General features: G+C 37.2%; 1 protein-coding gene across 1 annotated transcript in view; it reads right to left on the bottom strand.

The window, feature by feature from the left end:
* The window catches only part of INTU (inturned planar cell polarity protein), a 70,525-nt gene that overhangs the window by 14,577 nt on the left and 39,395 nt on the right, over positions 1-16,553 (bottom strand). The window contains exons 6-9 of the mRNA XM_065878111.1: positions 15,073-15,162; positions 12,487-12,564; positions 8,627-8,816; positions 4,640-4,693 (exon numbers count right to left, since the gene is read on the bottom strand). Coding sequence (XP_065734183.1) covers positions 4,640-4,693; positions 8,627-8,816; positions 12,487-12,564; positions 15,073-15,162 — 412 coding nt within the window. The remainder of the gene's footprint in view (positions 1-4,639; positions 4,694-8,626; positions 8,817-12,486; positions 12,565-15,072; positions 15,163-16,553) is intronic.

Genomic DNA, 16,553 nt, shown 5'->3' with positions numbered 1-16,553 from the left:
TTTTTTTTTTTTTTTTTTTTTGCGGTACGCGGCCCTCTCACTGTTGTGGCCTCTCCTGTTGCGGAGCACAGGCTCCGGACGCGCAGGCTCAGCGGCCATGGCTCACGGGCCCAGCCGCTCCGCAGCATGTGGGATCTTCCCGGGCCGGGGCACGAACCCGTGTCCCCTCCATCGGCAGGCGGACTCTCAACCACCGCACCACCAGGGAAGCCCATCTTAATCATTTTTAAGTGTACAGCTCAGTAGTATTATGTACATTCACACTGTTGGGCAGCCAAATCTCCAGAACTCTTCCTCTTGCAAAACTGAAACACCGTATCCATTAAACAACTGTCCATCCACCCGCCTCCCACCCTCCCAACCCGCCCCCGCCCCCCCGCCCCCCACCGCCCCGCCGCCTTCCTGCAGCCCCTGGCATCCACTCTTTTACTTTCTGTCTTTATGAGTTTGACTACTTTAGGCATCTCCTGTGGGTGGAATTGTGCACTACTTTGTCTTTTTTTTTTTTTAAGATTTATTTATTATTTATTTTTGGCTGCGTCGGGTCTTACTTGTGGCACACGGAATCTTTCTTGAGGTATGCGGGATCTTTCATTGCAGCGCGCGGGCTCTTCATTGTGGTGTGCGGGCTTCTCTCTAGTTGTGGCTCTTCTCTAGCTGTGGTGCACAGGCTCCAGGACACGTGGGCTCTATAGTTTGAGGCACACAGGCTTTCTAGTTGAGGCACATGAGCTCAGTAGTTGTGGCATGTGGGCTTAGTTGCCCCGTGGCATGTGGGATCTTAGTTCTGTGCCCAGGGATCGAACCTGTGTCTCCTGAATTGCAAGGCGGATTCTTTACCACTGGACCACCAAGGAAGTCCCTACTTTGTCTTTTCATGATGGGCTTGGTTCACCTAGTGTGGTATCTGTCCTCTGGGTTCATCCACATTGAGGCCTATGTCAGAATTTACTTCCTTTTTGGGGCTGAGTCATGTTCCATTGTGTGTATTTCCCATGGATTTGTCTATTTGTTTGTTCATTCATCTATTGGTGGACACAGGTTGCTTTCTCCTTTTGGCTGTTGCGAATGATGCTGCTGTGAATGTGGGTGTGCAAGTATCTCTTCAAGATTGTGCTTTTAATTCTTTTGAGTATATGAAATTGCTGGGTCACGCAGCAGTTCTGGTTTTGATTTTTTGGGGGGCCACCATGCTGTTTTCTATAGCATTTGCACTGTTTTGCGTTCCCACCAACAGTGCATGGGGGTTCCAATTTTTCTACATCCTCGCCAACACTTGGTGTTTCTGGGGTGTTCGTTTGCTTGTTTTTAATGGTAGCCATCCCAATGGGTGTGGGCAAGCTGTTTTATGTGTATAGTTTTGGACCCTGCTTTTTCCTTAGAAAATGATCTTGAACATTTTTTCATGTCAATGGACAGTTTTCTAAACATGATTTTAATGGATGTATTATTTAACAGATTCCATAATGTGGTATTTTAATTTGTTTCCAGTAATTTTTCAGGGTATAAATAGTGTTGTGCAGATAATTCCTATAAAGAAATTTTGTGTATATCTCTGATATCTTCCTTAGTTGATAAGGTCCTGGAGGTTGAATTCCGAGATCAGAGGATATATATTTTTAACGTATTTTGCCAGATTGCCTTCCTGAAAGGTTGCATCAGTTTATATGCCTACTAGCAGTGTGAAAGCATCATCTATACTGAACATTATCAGACAAAATTACTTCAGTGTATGATCATAAATACAAGGTTACCAAGAATATATATCAACTGATAACAATGGTTAACTCTAAGAATTGGGCTGGTTTTGATATATGAGTGGCCAAGCAAAATGCTAGATTTATGTTTGTACTTTTCCCTAAAAATGTACCCATGTAATATTTGTATAAAAATACATATTTTAACTTCCTACTTAAAAAAAAGTCAGACCCAAAATATTATCTACCATATGATTCAACTTATATGACATTCCAGAAAAGGTAAAACCATGTGGACAGAAAACAGATCAGTGGTTGCCAGAGGCTGGGGGTAGGGAGAGGGACTGACTATAAAAGGGCACAGAAGAATATACTGAATATAAATTATACCTTAATAATAATTTAAAACAACTAAAGAAAAGAACACAGAATTAAAGTATAAGATTAAATCTTAAATCTAATTTCACAAAAAGTTTAGAATAATCCTTCTTTTTCTTTAAATTAAGGTAAACTCACTGTGAATTATTCTGCAAGTTCTGACAAATGGGTACAGCTGTGTGCCACCAAAATCAAGATATAGAACAGTTCCATCAATACCCCCCTGCCAATTTTCTTGCTGAATATTATTCCATTGCATGAATATACCACAATTTGTTTTGTCTATTCACCAGTTGATGGACACCTGAGTTATTTGAATAGTCTCTGGCTATTAGAAATGAAGCTGTTGTGAACATTTGTTTACAGGTCTTTGTACTGACATAGCTTTCATTTCTCTTGGGTAATTAGATAGGAATAGAAAGGCAGAATTATATGGTAGGTGTATGTTTACGTTACTAAGAAACTGCCAAACTGTTTTCCAAAGTAAATGTATCATTTTACATTCTCAATTTATCAACTTTTTTCTTTTATGTACTGTGTCTTGACGTTGTATGCAAGGAATCCCAATAGGTCGTTTTCTAGCCATAGTTAGTTTCACTGATCATTAAAATGATGTTCCATAAAGGCAGGAATTAGAGTTTTAATTAAATCTATTGGATATAGGTTCCTAAAAACCCAGATATTTGGATATTTTAGATCTAAACTGCTCCTAATGATTAGTATTTAGCTAATTTTTTTTCCATTAGTGACAAAATTTATGACCTATGAAGAGTTCACCTTGCTTAAATTTCCACTATTTTTACAAACAGAATACCCTTCCATTTGCTCAGGATCTTAGCTAAGACTAAGCCACCCCTTAAGCTAATATTCTCTCCCTACATTTACCAGCAATCTGCTGAAGAATGATCCAGCCTCACTGCTTCTACTTCCTAACTTCCCATTTACTTTTTAAAGACTTTTATTACTGAAAATTTTAGCATATACAAAAAAAGAATAGTATAATTAGTTCCTATGTGCCCATCATCACCCAGCTTAAACAATGACCAGTACATAGCTAATCTTGTTTCATCTCTATCCCTCTCTCCTTCTTCCCTCTCCCTGGTGAATTATTTCAAAATCAATCCCAGATGTTATATCATTTCATCTGTAAATACTTTAGAATGCATCTCTAAAACAGAAGGACTTAAAAAAAAAATACATAACCATAATATCATTACCACATCTAGAGAATTATTCCTACCTAATATCTAGTTAACAGTGTTTTCATTTCCTTGATTGTCTCATAGATGTTTTAAAAATTTTTGCTTGCTTGAATCAGGATCCAAGTAAGGTCCATATACTGAAATTGGCTGATGTTTCTTGAGTCTCTTATGACTGACAGGTCTCTCTCAGCTTCTCCTAACCCCACGCCCACCCCCTCACCTTCTTCAACAAATTTATTTGTTGAAGAAACCGTCCTGTTGTGTCTAGTCTGAATTTTGCTGACTGCAATCCCCCTCCCCCAAATGGGGTCATTTAACATGCCCCTCTTCCCCTGTATTTCCTGTAAACTGGTAGTTAGACCTGGAGGCATGATCAGGTATATTTCATAGGTGGTTTGTGTGCTTCCATCAGGAACCACATACTATCTGGCTGACTTTCTTTTTGTGATAACAGCTACTGATGATCATTGCTTAGATCCATTAACTTACTGAGGGGAATTGAAAAATGATGGTATTCCAATTCTGTCATTCTTTCTTGATATGTTAGGTAGACCACTTCCATAAAGAGAAACTCCCCCCCCATCTCTATTTGGTAACCTTGAGGTATGGTTCAGATAGGAAAGGCAGATAAATGTTTGATTCTTTCTCCTTAATTACCAGTTTTCACAATAATGAATTAGTTCCTTAGCATCCTCCAAAGTTGACCAAGAACTTTCTTTTTTTCTTTAGTACCATTATGAACTCATGGACTTAGACGTATCTGATGTGCTTCAATCCAATGCAGTTATTGTCCTTATAGATGCTCAAGAGGGAGCCCCTTCAAGGTCTCTCCTGATTTCTTGAACCCTAAATTAACCCTAGTACTTTTTGAAAGCTTCCTGAATGTCTGATATAACAAGATGTTGCCAGGCTTATCTTGTACACTGTCAGCCCTAAATCTGGAATCAGTCATTTCTCATAGGAGTCTTGGCTCCCTTTAGCGAGAAATATTATTTATACACCATGGCCTGGGTGATAGTGGTGCTCTAGTGGACAGAGCTAGGAAATATATCAATAGTTTTTTAAAAAGATTAAAAACCATACTGCCAGCCAATATTACATGTGTATCCTTTCTCTCAAAGCCCGGTTCCAAACGGTAGTAATGTAATTAATCATTACGTATACATTACGTAACAAATATTTTTAACTGAACAGAAAATCTTAAGGCAAGCAAAATAGATTTTGTCCATTTCAATATAGAAACCTAATGTTATGTATTCCAAGATTATTACATGCCCCCTTGGAAAATACTTAGAATAATGATTGATTCACAAAACAAGAAATCAACAATGAACCTTTCCTAAAATCCACTGCTTCTCTTACCAGTTCTGCAAAATCTGCAGCCTCCAAGTCACTCAATGCTGTGTCTAATTCCACCTATGTGAGAAAAGAAAAAGAGTAACACAAACATTTAACTCATATTACTTACTTTTTAGTAATGACCATATAAAATTGCTTAATAATTACTTGAAGAATTGAATAAATATATCTCTCTCCTTTGTGTTATTTAAGAAATGTCCCCAAATGGAACATCTTGCTTTTAAGCTTTGCGATTACAAAAAAAAAAAAAATTAATGTATTTTAACCTATAGGCATTTTTCAGTTAAATCTCAATTATTGCAAAATGGGCTTCACTCTGTACTCAATGCAAACTAATTTATAATGTTAAAAAGCTGCTTTACAGTTCTGTTAGAAAAATTTTTAACATTTTAAAAATCTTAAGAGGAAAAACAATCAATCTGAATGTAGCCAGTGTATTATGAATTGTTTTAATTTTTCTATTTCCTATGTATTTTTCAACAGTTGGATTCTTGGAAAATCCAAGAATCCAACATTCTTCCCTCTCTCCCTCCTATGTTCTGTATAAAAAGGCTGTTCATCTTTATTCACGGATTAAATCATGAAGGCAAGTGTTCCCCTGGAATCTGGCACAGTTTAACCACCCTACAGAGTTATTAGAAAAATCTCTTACTTAGGATTTAGCTTTCGTTTCTATGGAATTTGCCTGAACTCTTTCATGTATTTGTCCCTCCCTGAAGCATTCAAAATTTAAAAACAGAATAAATTTAATTTGCAGTTTAATCTGTAATGCATATATATAAATTGGAAACTATTGACAGTTGAAGCTTGTAGCATATACGGTATTTGTGAAAAATAATCCTTGTTTTGTTTTTTAAGGCCAAGGCACTTTCTGCAGGACTGTTTCACAAATGTGTCTTACTGAGACGACAAAAGCTGTGGAAACATTAGTCATGCCTTTCAATGCTTTTCATATGGTATGACTTATTACTCATTTGTGACCTACTTTTTTCTGCATCTAGCAAATACTTCATGTTCTCCTTTTTGTGGCTATAGTTTCCCTTGTGAAAGACTACAGGACAAAAGGAAAATTACCTACTTGTGATTTTCGATCTCAGAGACATTAATGTTTAACAGGTTGCTATTCCTGCTACTGAACTCTACAGGCTAATATACAAGGTTACTATAATTGCTTCTTCATATTCCTTAAGAGAAAAAGTAAAATATCTTTTCTCTTTATTATTCCAGTGTATCTTAGGAAAAATTATTTTTTTAAAAACCTGACAAACAACAAACAAACAAAATAAGGAAGTTCTCTGGGAAAGAAAACAGAAGTGTGACTTCATCATATACTAAACTCAGAACAAGTACATTTTTTTCCAAGTTAAAAACAACTATTTCCACCTAAAATTTACCAGGCACAAATTACCTTACACACACATATGTTTTTAACTAGATTTCTCAAGGCATAAAATTCCTTAATATTTTCCATTAGAATATATATAGTCAATAAACCCTACTATTTTTCGCACAGTAAGAAATCTCAAAGGCAAAAGGAAAGTGTATGAGTTCTTTGAGTTTGCTGGTAAAACAAAAACAAAAACTTTAAGGGTTATTATATATTTTAAACTTTACATTCATCAGACTTTTAGATCACTTTATCAGAAGATATCTATCTCTTTGCAAAAATATTGTTCTTAATTCTCTTAACCAGAACACAAAATATAGAAAATGTCTAAGCTATATCCTCATTTTTTCCTGTGTATTAATTCCACCTACTCAACTAAACTGTGAGCATCCAGAGGACTTTTCTGGATTCCCAAAGCACAGCACAAATCTGAGTACCTGACACAATGAAGGCTGATCTGCACACAGTAGTGTCCAACTCAACAAGGACAAAGACAACCAGAGCTTTGGTGAGATAAGCAACAGGTATGGTTTAAGTCAAAAGATTAAAAAATATATATAGTAGAATTCACACAGTGATTTCTCAGATTGATATTCTTTTAGGTTGAAATAAAAGCATACAGTCCTTTTAATCAAATATATGTCAAATTAAGGGAAAAAAACGCCAATAAAAAAGAAATCTGAATACAGAAGGTAGCCTTCATATGGAATTTATAAGACCAAAATAGGCTATATTTTAAATGTCTTAAACAAGAACTCTTAGAAGGAAAATAATATTTAATCTTAATATATCCAAAGTCTAAAGACTTTGCCCCTAAAAACATTAAGTATCTCTAATCTCACAGAAGAGACTATATATTTTGAGGGAAGAGATTTCTTTAGTGAAGAGATTCTGAGACAGGAGAAAGAACTTGGGCAAGACCAGACCGACAGGCCTCATGAGATGGCAACTCTGACTCACAAAAAGCGGCCTTGTGTCTTTCAGAAGAAAAAGACCCCAGAATGGGCATGAGACAGACTGTGGAAACAGTGTCTTTCTATCTTAAACGTAAGGTTATCTAGTTAAATTCTGTCTATTTTGAACACTTATGATTTCTTATGAAAACACTGATGGGAGTAGAATTATATATCTCATACTTTTAGTTTTATCTCATACTTTTTAGTTTTTATATGATTTAGGAAAATGATAATCACTGGCCTGAGAAACAAACTGCAGCAGGGGGCAGTTGACAAAGGCAAGGACAAAAAAAGAATATAAGAAGGTAAAGTTTCCTTTAAATATGCTTTAACCACTCAACTCCCTCCAAAGATCATTATATAATAGTACTCTCACAGCTATAATTAAACTACAAAGTGCCAGGCATGATTCTAAGCATTTTTTTTTTTTTTTTGCGTTACGCGGGCCTCTCACTGTTGTGGCCTCTCCCGTTGTGGACGCGCAGGCTCAGCGGCCATGGCTCACGGGCCCAGATGCTCCGCGGCATGTGGGATCTTCCCGGACCGGGGCACGAACCCGTGTCCCCTGCATCGGCAGGCGGACTCTCAACCACTGTGCCACCAGGGAAGCCCCGATTCTAAGCATTTTATGTGTGATAACTCAACTTCTTTGTGAAGTAGGTAGTATTATTGTTCCCATTTTACAGATGAGGAAACTGAGCAAAGGGACTGATATATCTGTTTAAATTATTATTAAACTTCAAAAGGCATTTGTTTGATCATATACTGTAGAATTCCATGAAGAGCAGAATCTTGAATTGGGATATTACTACAACATAACCTGGGTTACTTCACGGGCAGGGAACTGCTATGGCATAGTGCCTCATTAATACTATTACAAATGCTGTGGCTAAATACATTATTGTTGATGAAAATGTCTGAAATGAGCTTTTCAGTCATTCAACAGTAAAGTTATTTTGGATGTACAGAAATGACTGAAGTCACATTGATAATGTTCAACCACCATGAATCTTACCTTTAGTGATCCATCTCTGGCACAGGGCAAAAGCTAATTACAAATGTTCATGTAAACAAAGATTTTGCTATTATTAATTTGTTAGCCAGTCATTTCATCTACCTAACTTGACGACCCTGCATTATAAAATCTAAATCACAAAATTCAAAAGTAAGACACACCATATAATTACAATTTCTGAAAAGTATTCCAAGTTTGAACAAAGCTTAAATGTTAAAGTAAGATGAGAGAGCTAATTTCTATTTAGAAAGAAAAAGTTCACTGCACTGAACCTCCTACCATATCAACCAATTGCCCCTTTAACTCTTACCCATAACCTTGAAAATAACAAAAAGCCTAAGAAAAAAAACAGAGAGAGAAGATAAAGAATATAAGGCGGCCTTCTCTGGTGGCGCAGTGGTTGAGAGTCCACCTGCCAATGCAGAGGACACGCGTTCGTGCCCCGGTCCGGGAGGATCCCACATGCCGCGGAGCGGCTGGGCCCGTGAGCCATGGCCGCTGAGCCTGCACGTCCGGAGCCTGTGCTCCGCAACGGGAGAGGCCACAGCAATGAAAGGCCCACGTACCGCAAAAAAAAAAAAAAATATATAAGGCAACTGGCTCTGATTCTTATTTATGACACCTAAGATTACCTTAATATCCTGTGGAAGTGTGAGCCACCGAACTCCAGGGAGACTGTCTAAAAGTACTGCACTGGAAGCATCATAGTGTTGTGTACTGGGACTGGCACTGGAATGTAGTTTAGCAGGCTGAAGTGCTCTTTGAAAGAACAAGCTGAAAAAGTGATCCAAACGAGGAACATTCTCAACCTGGCAAAAGGCACTGGAAAAGCAAGAGCTGTAAAGTTAGAACAACACACAGAAATGGTAGTCATTGCTTGTACGCTCCTAAGGGGACTGGATCTTTCCTAAGTACATAGGTTCTCTTCCTTACTTCTCCTCCCTTAAAAAGAATTACTGCTATGTTACTGATGGAGTGTGTCAAGAAATTCACCCTGTCAATATTTTTTACCCTAAAGCCTATTCTCAAATACATAGGGCAGATGGTACTACGGGAAAACCAAAGGGCTAACACAAGTGGTATATCTATAACAGAATGGGCTGAAGTTCCCTTTTTGCAAAAAATGTAACTCGCTTTTACCTCTATCTCTCAACCATTTACAACTCCCAGTATCTTTCCGGCAACACAGGATAACAAAGAGATTTTGAGCTTTGTAATAGAACAGATCTGACTTTGAATCTTATCACTGCTTTTACTAGGTAGATCTCGCAGGGAAATCATTTAACCTTTCTCTGAACTTTGGTCCCAACTCTGTAAAAATGGGGGTAATACAATCTAACTCTCATGCAAAGTACCAGTACATAGTAAGTACTTATTATGATTATTACTTACTGGTATACAGTAAATATATAATTAGCCTATTTCCTCCCCTCTTCAGTAATGAAGACATAACTATTTTAAAACTCTTGAAAAGGGGCTTCCCTGGTGGCGCAGTGGTGGAGAGTCCGCCTGCTGATGCAGGGGACACAGGTTCGTGCCCCGGTCTGGGAAGATCCCACATGCCGCGGAGAGGCTGGGCCCATGAGCCATGGCCGCTGAGCCTGCGCATCCAGAGCCTGTGCTCCGCAACGGGAGAGGCCACAACAGTGAGAGGCCCGCGTACCGCAAAAAAAAAAAAAAAAAAAAAAAAAAAACTCTTAAAAAAAAAAGACAACTTGGTTTTAGCCATGTAAAAGTAGCATATAGTATTACCTACAACCATTCACTGGTATAAAGTACTGGATAACACAATAACTGGTATATATACCATTAATATATCAGAATAATATTCACCAATTCATTCAACTAATTACTTGAGTGCCTACTATGTTTCAGGAACTATTCTCATCGATGGAAGTACAGCAGTAAAAATATCAAGACAAAAGACAAGGTCTCTGCTCCCATGGAGCTCACAATATACTGGAGAATGACAACAAATGAACACAAAGTAAAAACATGAACTTGTACAAAGGCCTAAGCAGAGAACAGGACTATCTGAATGGGTGAGGTGACTGGTTGGCTATTTTGGATCAAATGGTTAGGGAAGGGTCTCTTGAGAACGGGGCATTTAAGCTGAGATCCCGATGTCAAGAAGGTCTAATGAGAGGGAAGAGTGTAAAAGCCCAGGGTGGGAACAAGTTTGGCCAGGGTGCCTGCAGAACAATACAGAGGGGCGGCGTGGATTGAGATCTGAAATCAGAAAGGTATGTGGGAGCCAGATAATAATGTAGAAAGATCACTGTAACTTTGGAAATTAAAGAGGCAAGAATGGAGGCAAGGAGATCAGGAAGTTACTGTAGTAGTGAGAGATGGCAGTAGACAGGGTAATAGTGAGGATGGGGAGAAATGGATGGATTTGAGATGTGTTTTGGAGACAGACTGGTTAGGATTTGCTGATGGATTGGCTGGGAATGATGAAGGATACTTATATCTTTAATTTGATCACAACACTAAACTTTATTAATGTATAATCAGTTTTCTGTGGCTCACAGGGAACTAATCAGCTCACAACTTGAAAAAGATAATTTAAGTTTTTGGACATTTTAGTCTTTTCATAATTTTTCCACAATGGCCTTTAATATCTTTCATAATCAGAAAAAAACCTTATGATTAAAAAAAATATTGTAAAATGACTATTAACAATATCTTGGATCCATACTGCTTCTTGGTGTTAAGAACTCAGTGGATCTTTACATTTATTATCTTAGTTTGCCTTTCAAATTCCCACCTAGGCAAGAAGAAACTACTTAAATTTGCTGTCAACTTGGAGATACTTCCAAATCAATGGATAAATTTCAAAATGAAATTCAGAGAAATTAAGAGTCCCTCTGCCCCCAACCTACTCCATTGGAATTTGCAGAACAACTCCAATTGCTTTATCTTCATATACAGAATTCATTACAGGAATTTCATCTTTGATTATCTCTAGTTTTATGAAAATAGAAAGCTTCAATTAGGGCAAAACATAGTAAGGTTTGCTCATCTATTATAAATTTAAGGAGGTAGTTTATAACCACCTTAAGAGTTTATACTCTTCATTGGTTAAAATTTTTCTTATTAGTAAAAGGTAAAAGCACTGTATATGGCTGCCCAGTCTTTTGTAGTTCACACATTTGGAAAAATGCTAGTAAGTAATTGGGCACGAGGGAGGTGCCTGTATTTTCCTGGAGGAAAATACTGCAAATTAGACACTTTTCCCAGATGGCTTCATCATAAAAAATTCCTTTAGGGGGCTTTGAGAACAGTGACAATAAAGATCCACTCTAGATAAACAGAGATGGGATACTACTATGGTTTGGAAAAACGTATAAACTTTCTTTGAATCTTTATATTGATATACTCTTAAAGCTTTGAAAGCAAAGGCATCATTTTAGCCCTCTGAAGTACTGGGACTTACAAACATCGATTTTCCATCCATAATTTTACATGTTCAAATACTAAACGGTTACCCCAAATTTCCTCTTTCAGATCAAGAAAGATACATCACATACTGCAAGGTTAAAAAAGTAAGAAGCAGGGCTTCCCTGGTGGTGCAGTGGTTAAGAATCCACCTGCCAATGCAGGGGACACGGGTTCGAGCCCAGGTCCGGGAAGATCTCACATGCTGTGGAGCAACTAAGCCCATGAGCCACAACTACTGAGCCTGCGCTCTACAGCCCGCAAGCCACAACAACTGAGCCCGTGAGCCACAGCTACTGAAGCCGGTGCGCCTAGAGCCCATGATCTGCAACAAACAGAAGCCACCACAGTGAGAAGCTCGCACACCACAACGAACAGGAGTCCCCGCTCGCCGCAACTAGAGAAAGCCCACGTGCAGCAACGAAGACCCCAGGCAGCCAAAAATAAAAAATAAATAAATAAATTTATATTAAAAAAGTTTATAAAAACAAAGCAAGCAGAAAAATATGCATAATATGAGCCCACATGTGTAAAAAAAGAGTATGTATATTCATATTATATAGAAAATATATGGAAGAATATACATGAAACTAAATAGACAATTACTTTCTCTACCATGTCTTTTATTTATTTTAATAGCACATACATTTTTTTTACTAAAAATTTTTTTAAGGATATCACATTTTAGGATAGTGAATTTGACAATGTTATAATCAGAGGAAAACACAGAAAACTTCTTACTCTTTTCTGTATCTGTTCTGAAGAAATGCTCTTACATTTGCCCCTACAAAAATACATCAGATCAGAATATAATTGTGGTTACATCACTATTTCACAAAAGTAACATATGAGACCAAAAAAGAAAAAGCAATGGATCCTATGAAAAACTGCCTGGAGCTGTAAAATAAACACCAGTCATGAAGGATGAGAAAATAATAATAATAAGAAAAAACCCAAACAACTAACTTGACAACCAAGGAACACTATTAAGTGCCAAAAAGTGATTTAGAATCATATACTTAAAACTTGAGGTTCAATTCAAGGAAGTACTTACCTATCTAAAGAACCATACATAAATTTTAAGGTTTGGGCAACATCTTCAATCATATTCCTTAGCTGAGGAAGAGGAACTCTAGAAAGAAGCAAAAATACATCTGCTCATTTATAACATAATCAATTGATTCATAATATAAAAGAAGCAGATCATCTTTACATTTTATATGTAAAGAATATGAAAAGCATGTGTGTTAACTGTGAGTATAGCTGTGTATAATGGTTGTTTCCTGCATTAGCAATTAAAGAGTTTGATGTCTAGATCTGGGGTTCTAACATGGGTCAAGGAGGCACTTTTATATCACCATCTATATGGAGATTAGTTAACCCCCTTAGGGTTCAATTTCCTTTATGTGTAAAATGGGATCATAATCACTAAGCCTTCTCAGGTTCATTCTGAGGATTAAATAAAATTAAGGCATATAAAGCAGCTGGTTCAGTATCTGGACCTATAGAAAGAAATGTTAAAATTCTTGACACTTTCCAGTAATACCCAGATCTCCACTTAACCTCTAATTCTTGTGACAAAAAGACACCCCTAAACGAAAGAGGAAGGAAAGAAAGTAGGAGAAAGGAAAGAAATGAACTTAACATTTTCTCATTGAAGCCTTGTAAGAATTTTACAAAGCAGGTCTTTTATTCCCATTATACCAGTGGGTATAACTGAGGTTTAAGAAGTTAAGCAACTTCTACAGGCACACCCAGGGAATAGAACCTGCTGGTGGGCATTCATTTCCTTAGCTCCAAGGTTACTCTCTCCACTACCTCACGCTGTCTTCCTGGTTAGGTCCCCGCTATTGACTGCAGCTGTCACAGGAAGATGATCTCCCCCCGTGAAAACACATGTTCCTGCAGTATCTGCTCCACTGTATCCTGGATGGGGCAACACTTTTCTCATCCTGCTTGTAAAAGGCACAGTGGTGAAGAAAGAAAAGGACAGACTGTGGCATTAAGACAGACAAGGGAAAAACAATCCCAGGGCTGCCAGAGTTCAATTGCAAACCATCTGTACAATGCTGGAGATACAGAGACATATAAATTGACACTGAGGAGGTGCCTGTGCATGACCTCTCAATACTCTGTTTCCCAGTCTAAACAAAGGAGAATAATCATAACTACCTTTCATGCAATAAGGAAAAGAGTTTGGTACGGGGTGGTGGCTATGAGCAGTAAGAGAACTGGGTAAAGAGGTGGCTAGGGCTACTTCTGACCTGAAGCCCAGGACAGAGAAGGAGGAGGACCTTCGAATTCATTCCAACTTAACAAGCCAAGTTCTCTAGGATAGGGATGACATAAGTATTTAGGGAAGACCCTGCCTCCCTACTCCCACCCCGGGAAACAAAGGTTGAGAAATCGGCTAAAGCATCCCCTAACCAGCACAACCTGGATCCAGAGCTCAGCAGTGACAGTCCTTTTTTGGCTTCAGGGTAAAACGTCTCCTGGAAACTGTCTCTGTCTGCCTAACTAATCTGGCTGGTGGCATCAGAAAGTGGGGAAGCAGCCTCTGCTCAGTTCCTTAGCTGGGCCTTCCTCTCTGCTGTCTAACTGCCCACACTACCTTATCTCACCATTGTATTATCTGTGTCTTGTCTTTCGCGTTTTGGGCTACTATGAAAGTCCAAAGGCAGATGTTTCACCCTGCCACCACACCCTAAGGTATCTTATTCTGGATGTTCTCCGATTCTTGTTCTTTCAAAACAACTCAGTTTTTCACGATCCAACCCATTGGCATAGGGCAGTCTCCGAGCAGGGTTTTTAGATAGAAAAATGCACATCAGCTGGTAAAAGAGAGCCATCATTTAACATACATGATGGCACCACTATCCCCTCATGTTAAAAGTTTTGAATCCCACATTTATGATAGATCATATCTCTGTCCAAAATTAAAGACCACTTTAAAACATAATAATTTTTGATATTTTTCACTGCAGCCTCCTTTGGAATTCCTCTTTGTGGTGTTAAAACAAGTTCACAATTGTTTGATACTCTTCCCCTTGAGTATGGGCTGGATTTAGTAACTCACTTCTACCAAATGTATAAATGGTCAGCCCTGCTCTTACCTCCAACTATTAAAATAAGACATTTTTCAAAATACTTGCAAAAAAGTTAAGAAGGAGACCATGATAATATAAGACATACCATTAGAGAAGTCACCTTAAAGATAAATATTCATTATTTGGTCAAACGAGCTCAATGTCAAGGCAAAACACCTTTCTGCTGACCCTTAATTCTCTAAAATCACCAACAGTAAAAAACTGTAAACATGCAAAATCCAAACCACGATACTGTCAAAAGTTTGAGCAGAGGACAAGCTCATCTCTCAGCCACCTCTGTACTGGCCATATCTCAGAGGAAAGTGTATTGGCGGCCTCCACCCTTACTAATTGGTCTAGCTGGGCCTTCCGGGTACCTTTCTGTACTATTCATACCAAATGAACACAGGTAGCCATTATACTAGTGCAGCAAACCTTTTAACTGTAAAACTTCTTGAATTTACCTTTGACAAAAATGTCATCATTTTAATGAAACAGACTTTGTTAGCAGTGTTTTAGAAATGATTTTAAAGTAAACAAAAATCTCAACTTACTCCTCAGCAGGCAGGCCAATTAACAACAGCTTGTCAGATTCTTTCCAATAAGCTACATGAATTTGTTTCCCATTTAAAAGAAGGGATGAGCTAAGAAGAAACAGAGTCAAAATGAAATTAGAACATCTTTAAATGTCATAAAATTATAAACAGTCATTCATAAAAGATTACATATGGTATGATTTAAGAACTGCACGCTTAATCAGCAAATTTCTTGGCATATACCTGCCACACAGAAAACGCAAGGAATTGTACAACAAAAACATATTCTGAAATATAAAAACTCACAAAAAACTCTAGGTCAAACAAAAGTAGACCCATTACAGTAAAAATATGTTGAAATTCTTTTGCTAACATTAACTGACTATATGCAATTTTTTTTTCAAAAGAAAGCTTCCATCCCAGTGTGTTAATTTAACAAATCTTTTCTGATTGTCTATTTATGAACATGATTTACTAAAAGAGATTACGAAGAAACAAAGATGTGGTCCCAGCTCAAAAGATGATCATTCAGTATGGGACACAGATACGTAAACAAGTAACCAAAATATAAGTCAGATTAAAACATATTCTCAAGGAAATGTTTGGAGTGATGGTTATATTCATGATGGTGATAGTTTCAGGGTCTATACCAATGTCAAAAATGATCAAATTATACATTTTCATGTGTGCAACTTACTGTACTTCAATTATATTTCAATGAAGTTGGAAAACAAATTAAATGTTTTCTAAAAGAGAGATACAACAATAAACTATGGAAATACAGAGAACATGATTCCTTCTTATAGTGTGGGTAGGTGGTGGGAAGAAGATAAAATAAAAATATGATGTAAAATAACATTTATTGATTTGGGAAAATGTTCAATGATATACTGCCACACAAAAAAAGTTACAATACAGTAGGTAGAGCATGATTCCATTTGCATAAAATAGATGGAAAAAATTAAGTGAAAAGTTATCATTTAATTTAGCAATATTTACTGAGCACTTACTACATGCCTGGGCCCTGGAGTTACAGAAATGAACAAGATCAGCCAAGTTCTTTGCCTCATGGAATCTGTGGTGGTTATCTTTGAGTGGTAGACTTTGGGGTAATTTTAATTTTTTCCATTTGTTTTTATATTTTCCATGTTTTCTTAACTGATCAGATACTTCTTTTTAAAACTACTTTAAAATTAAACATAATTTTAAAAAATTTAAAAATATATATATATTTAGTGTTTTCTTTGAAATTAAAATACACCCATCAGTCTTTATCTATTGAGTCCTAGGATATAGTATACCCTGTATACTACAGTAGATAAGTGTGTGGGATTTTAAATATGAATTGCTAAATACATTTTTTTAAAAGGGATATTACTTCTGCCTTAATAAAGTTTTAAAAATGCATATACTTTTAGACAAATATTAGACTCCTTTATAGTCATAATTCATTTCACTATAGCTTCAAAACAGTGTATGCAACAAAAGATATGTTGCTA

This window comes from Phocoena phocoena, chromosome 5, assembly GCF_963924675.1.
Source record: "Phocoena phocoena chromosome 5, mPhoPho1.1, whole genome shotgun sequence".
Lineage (NCBI taxonomy): Eukaryota > Metazoa > Chordata > Mammalia > Artiodactyla > Phocoenidae > Phocoena > Phocoena phocoena.
Note: the sequence above shows the minus strand (reverse complement) of the source record. Positions and strands in the feature narration are given on the sequence as shown.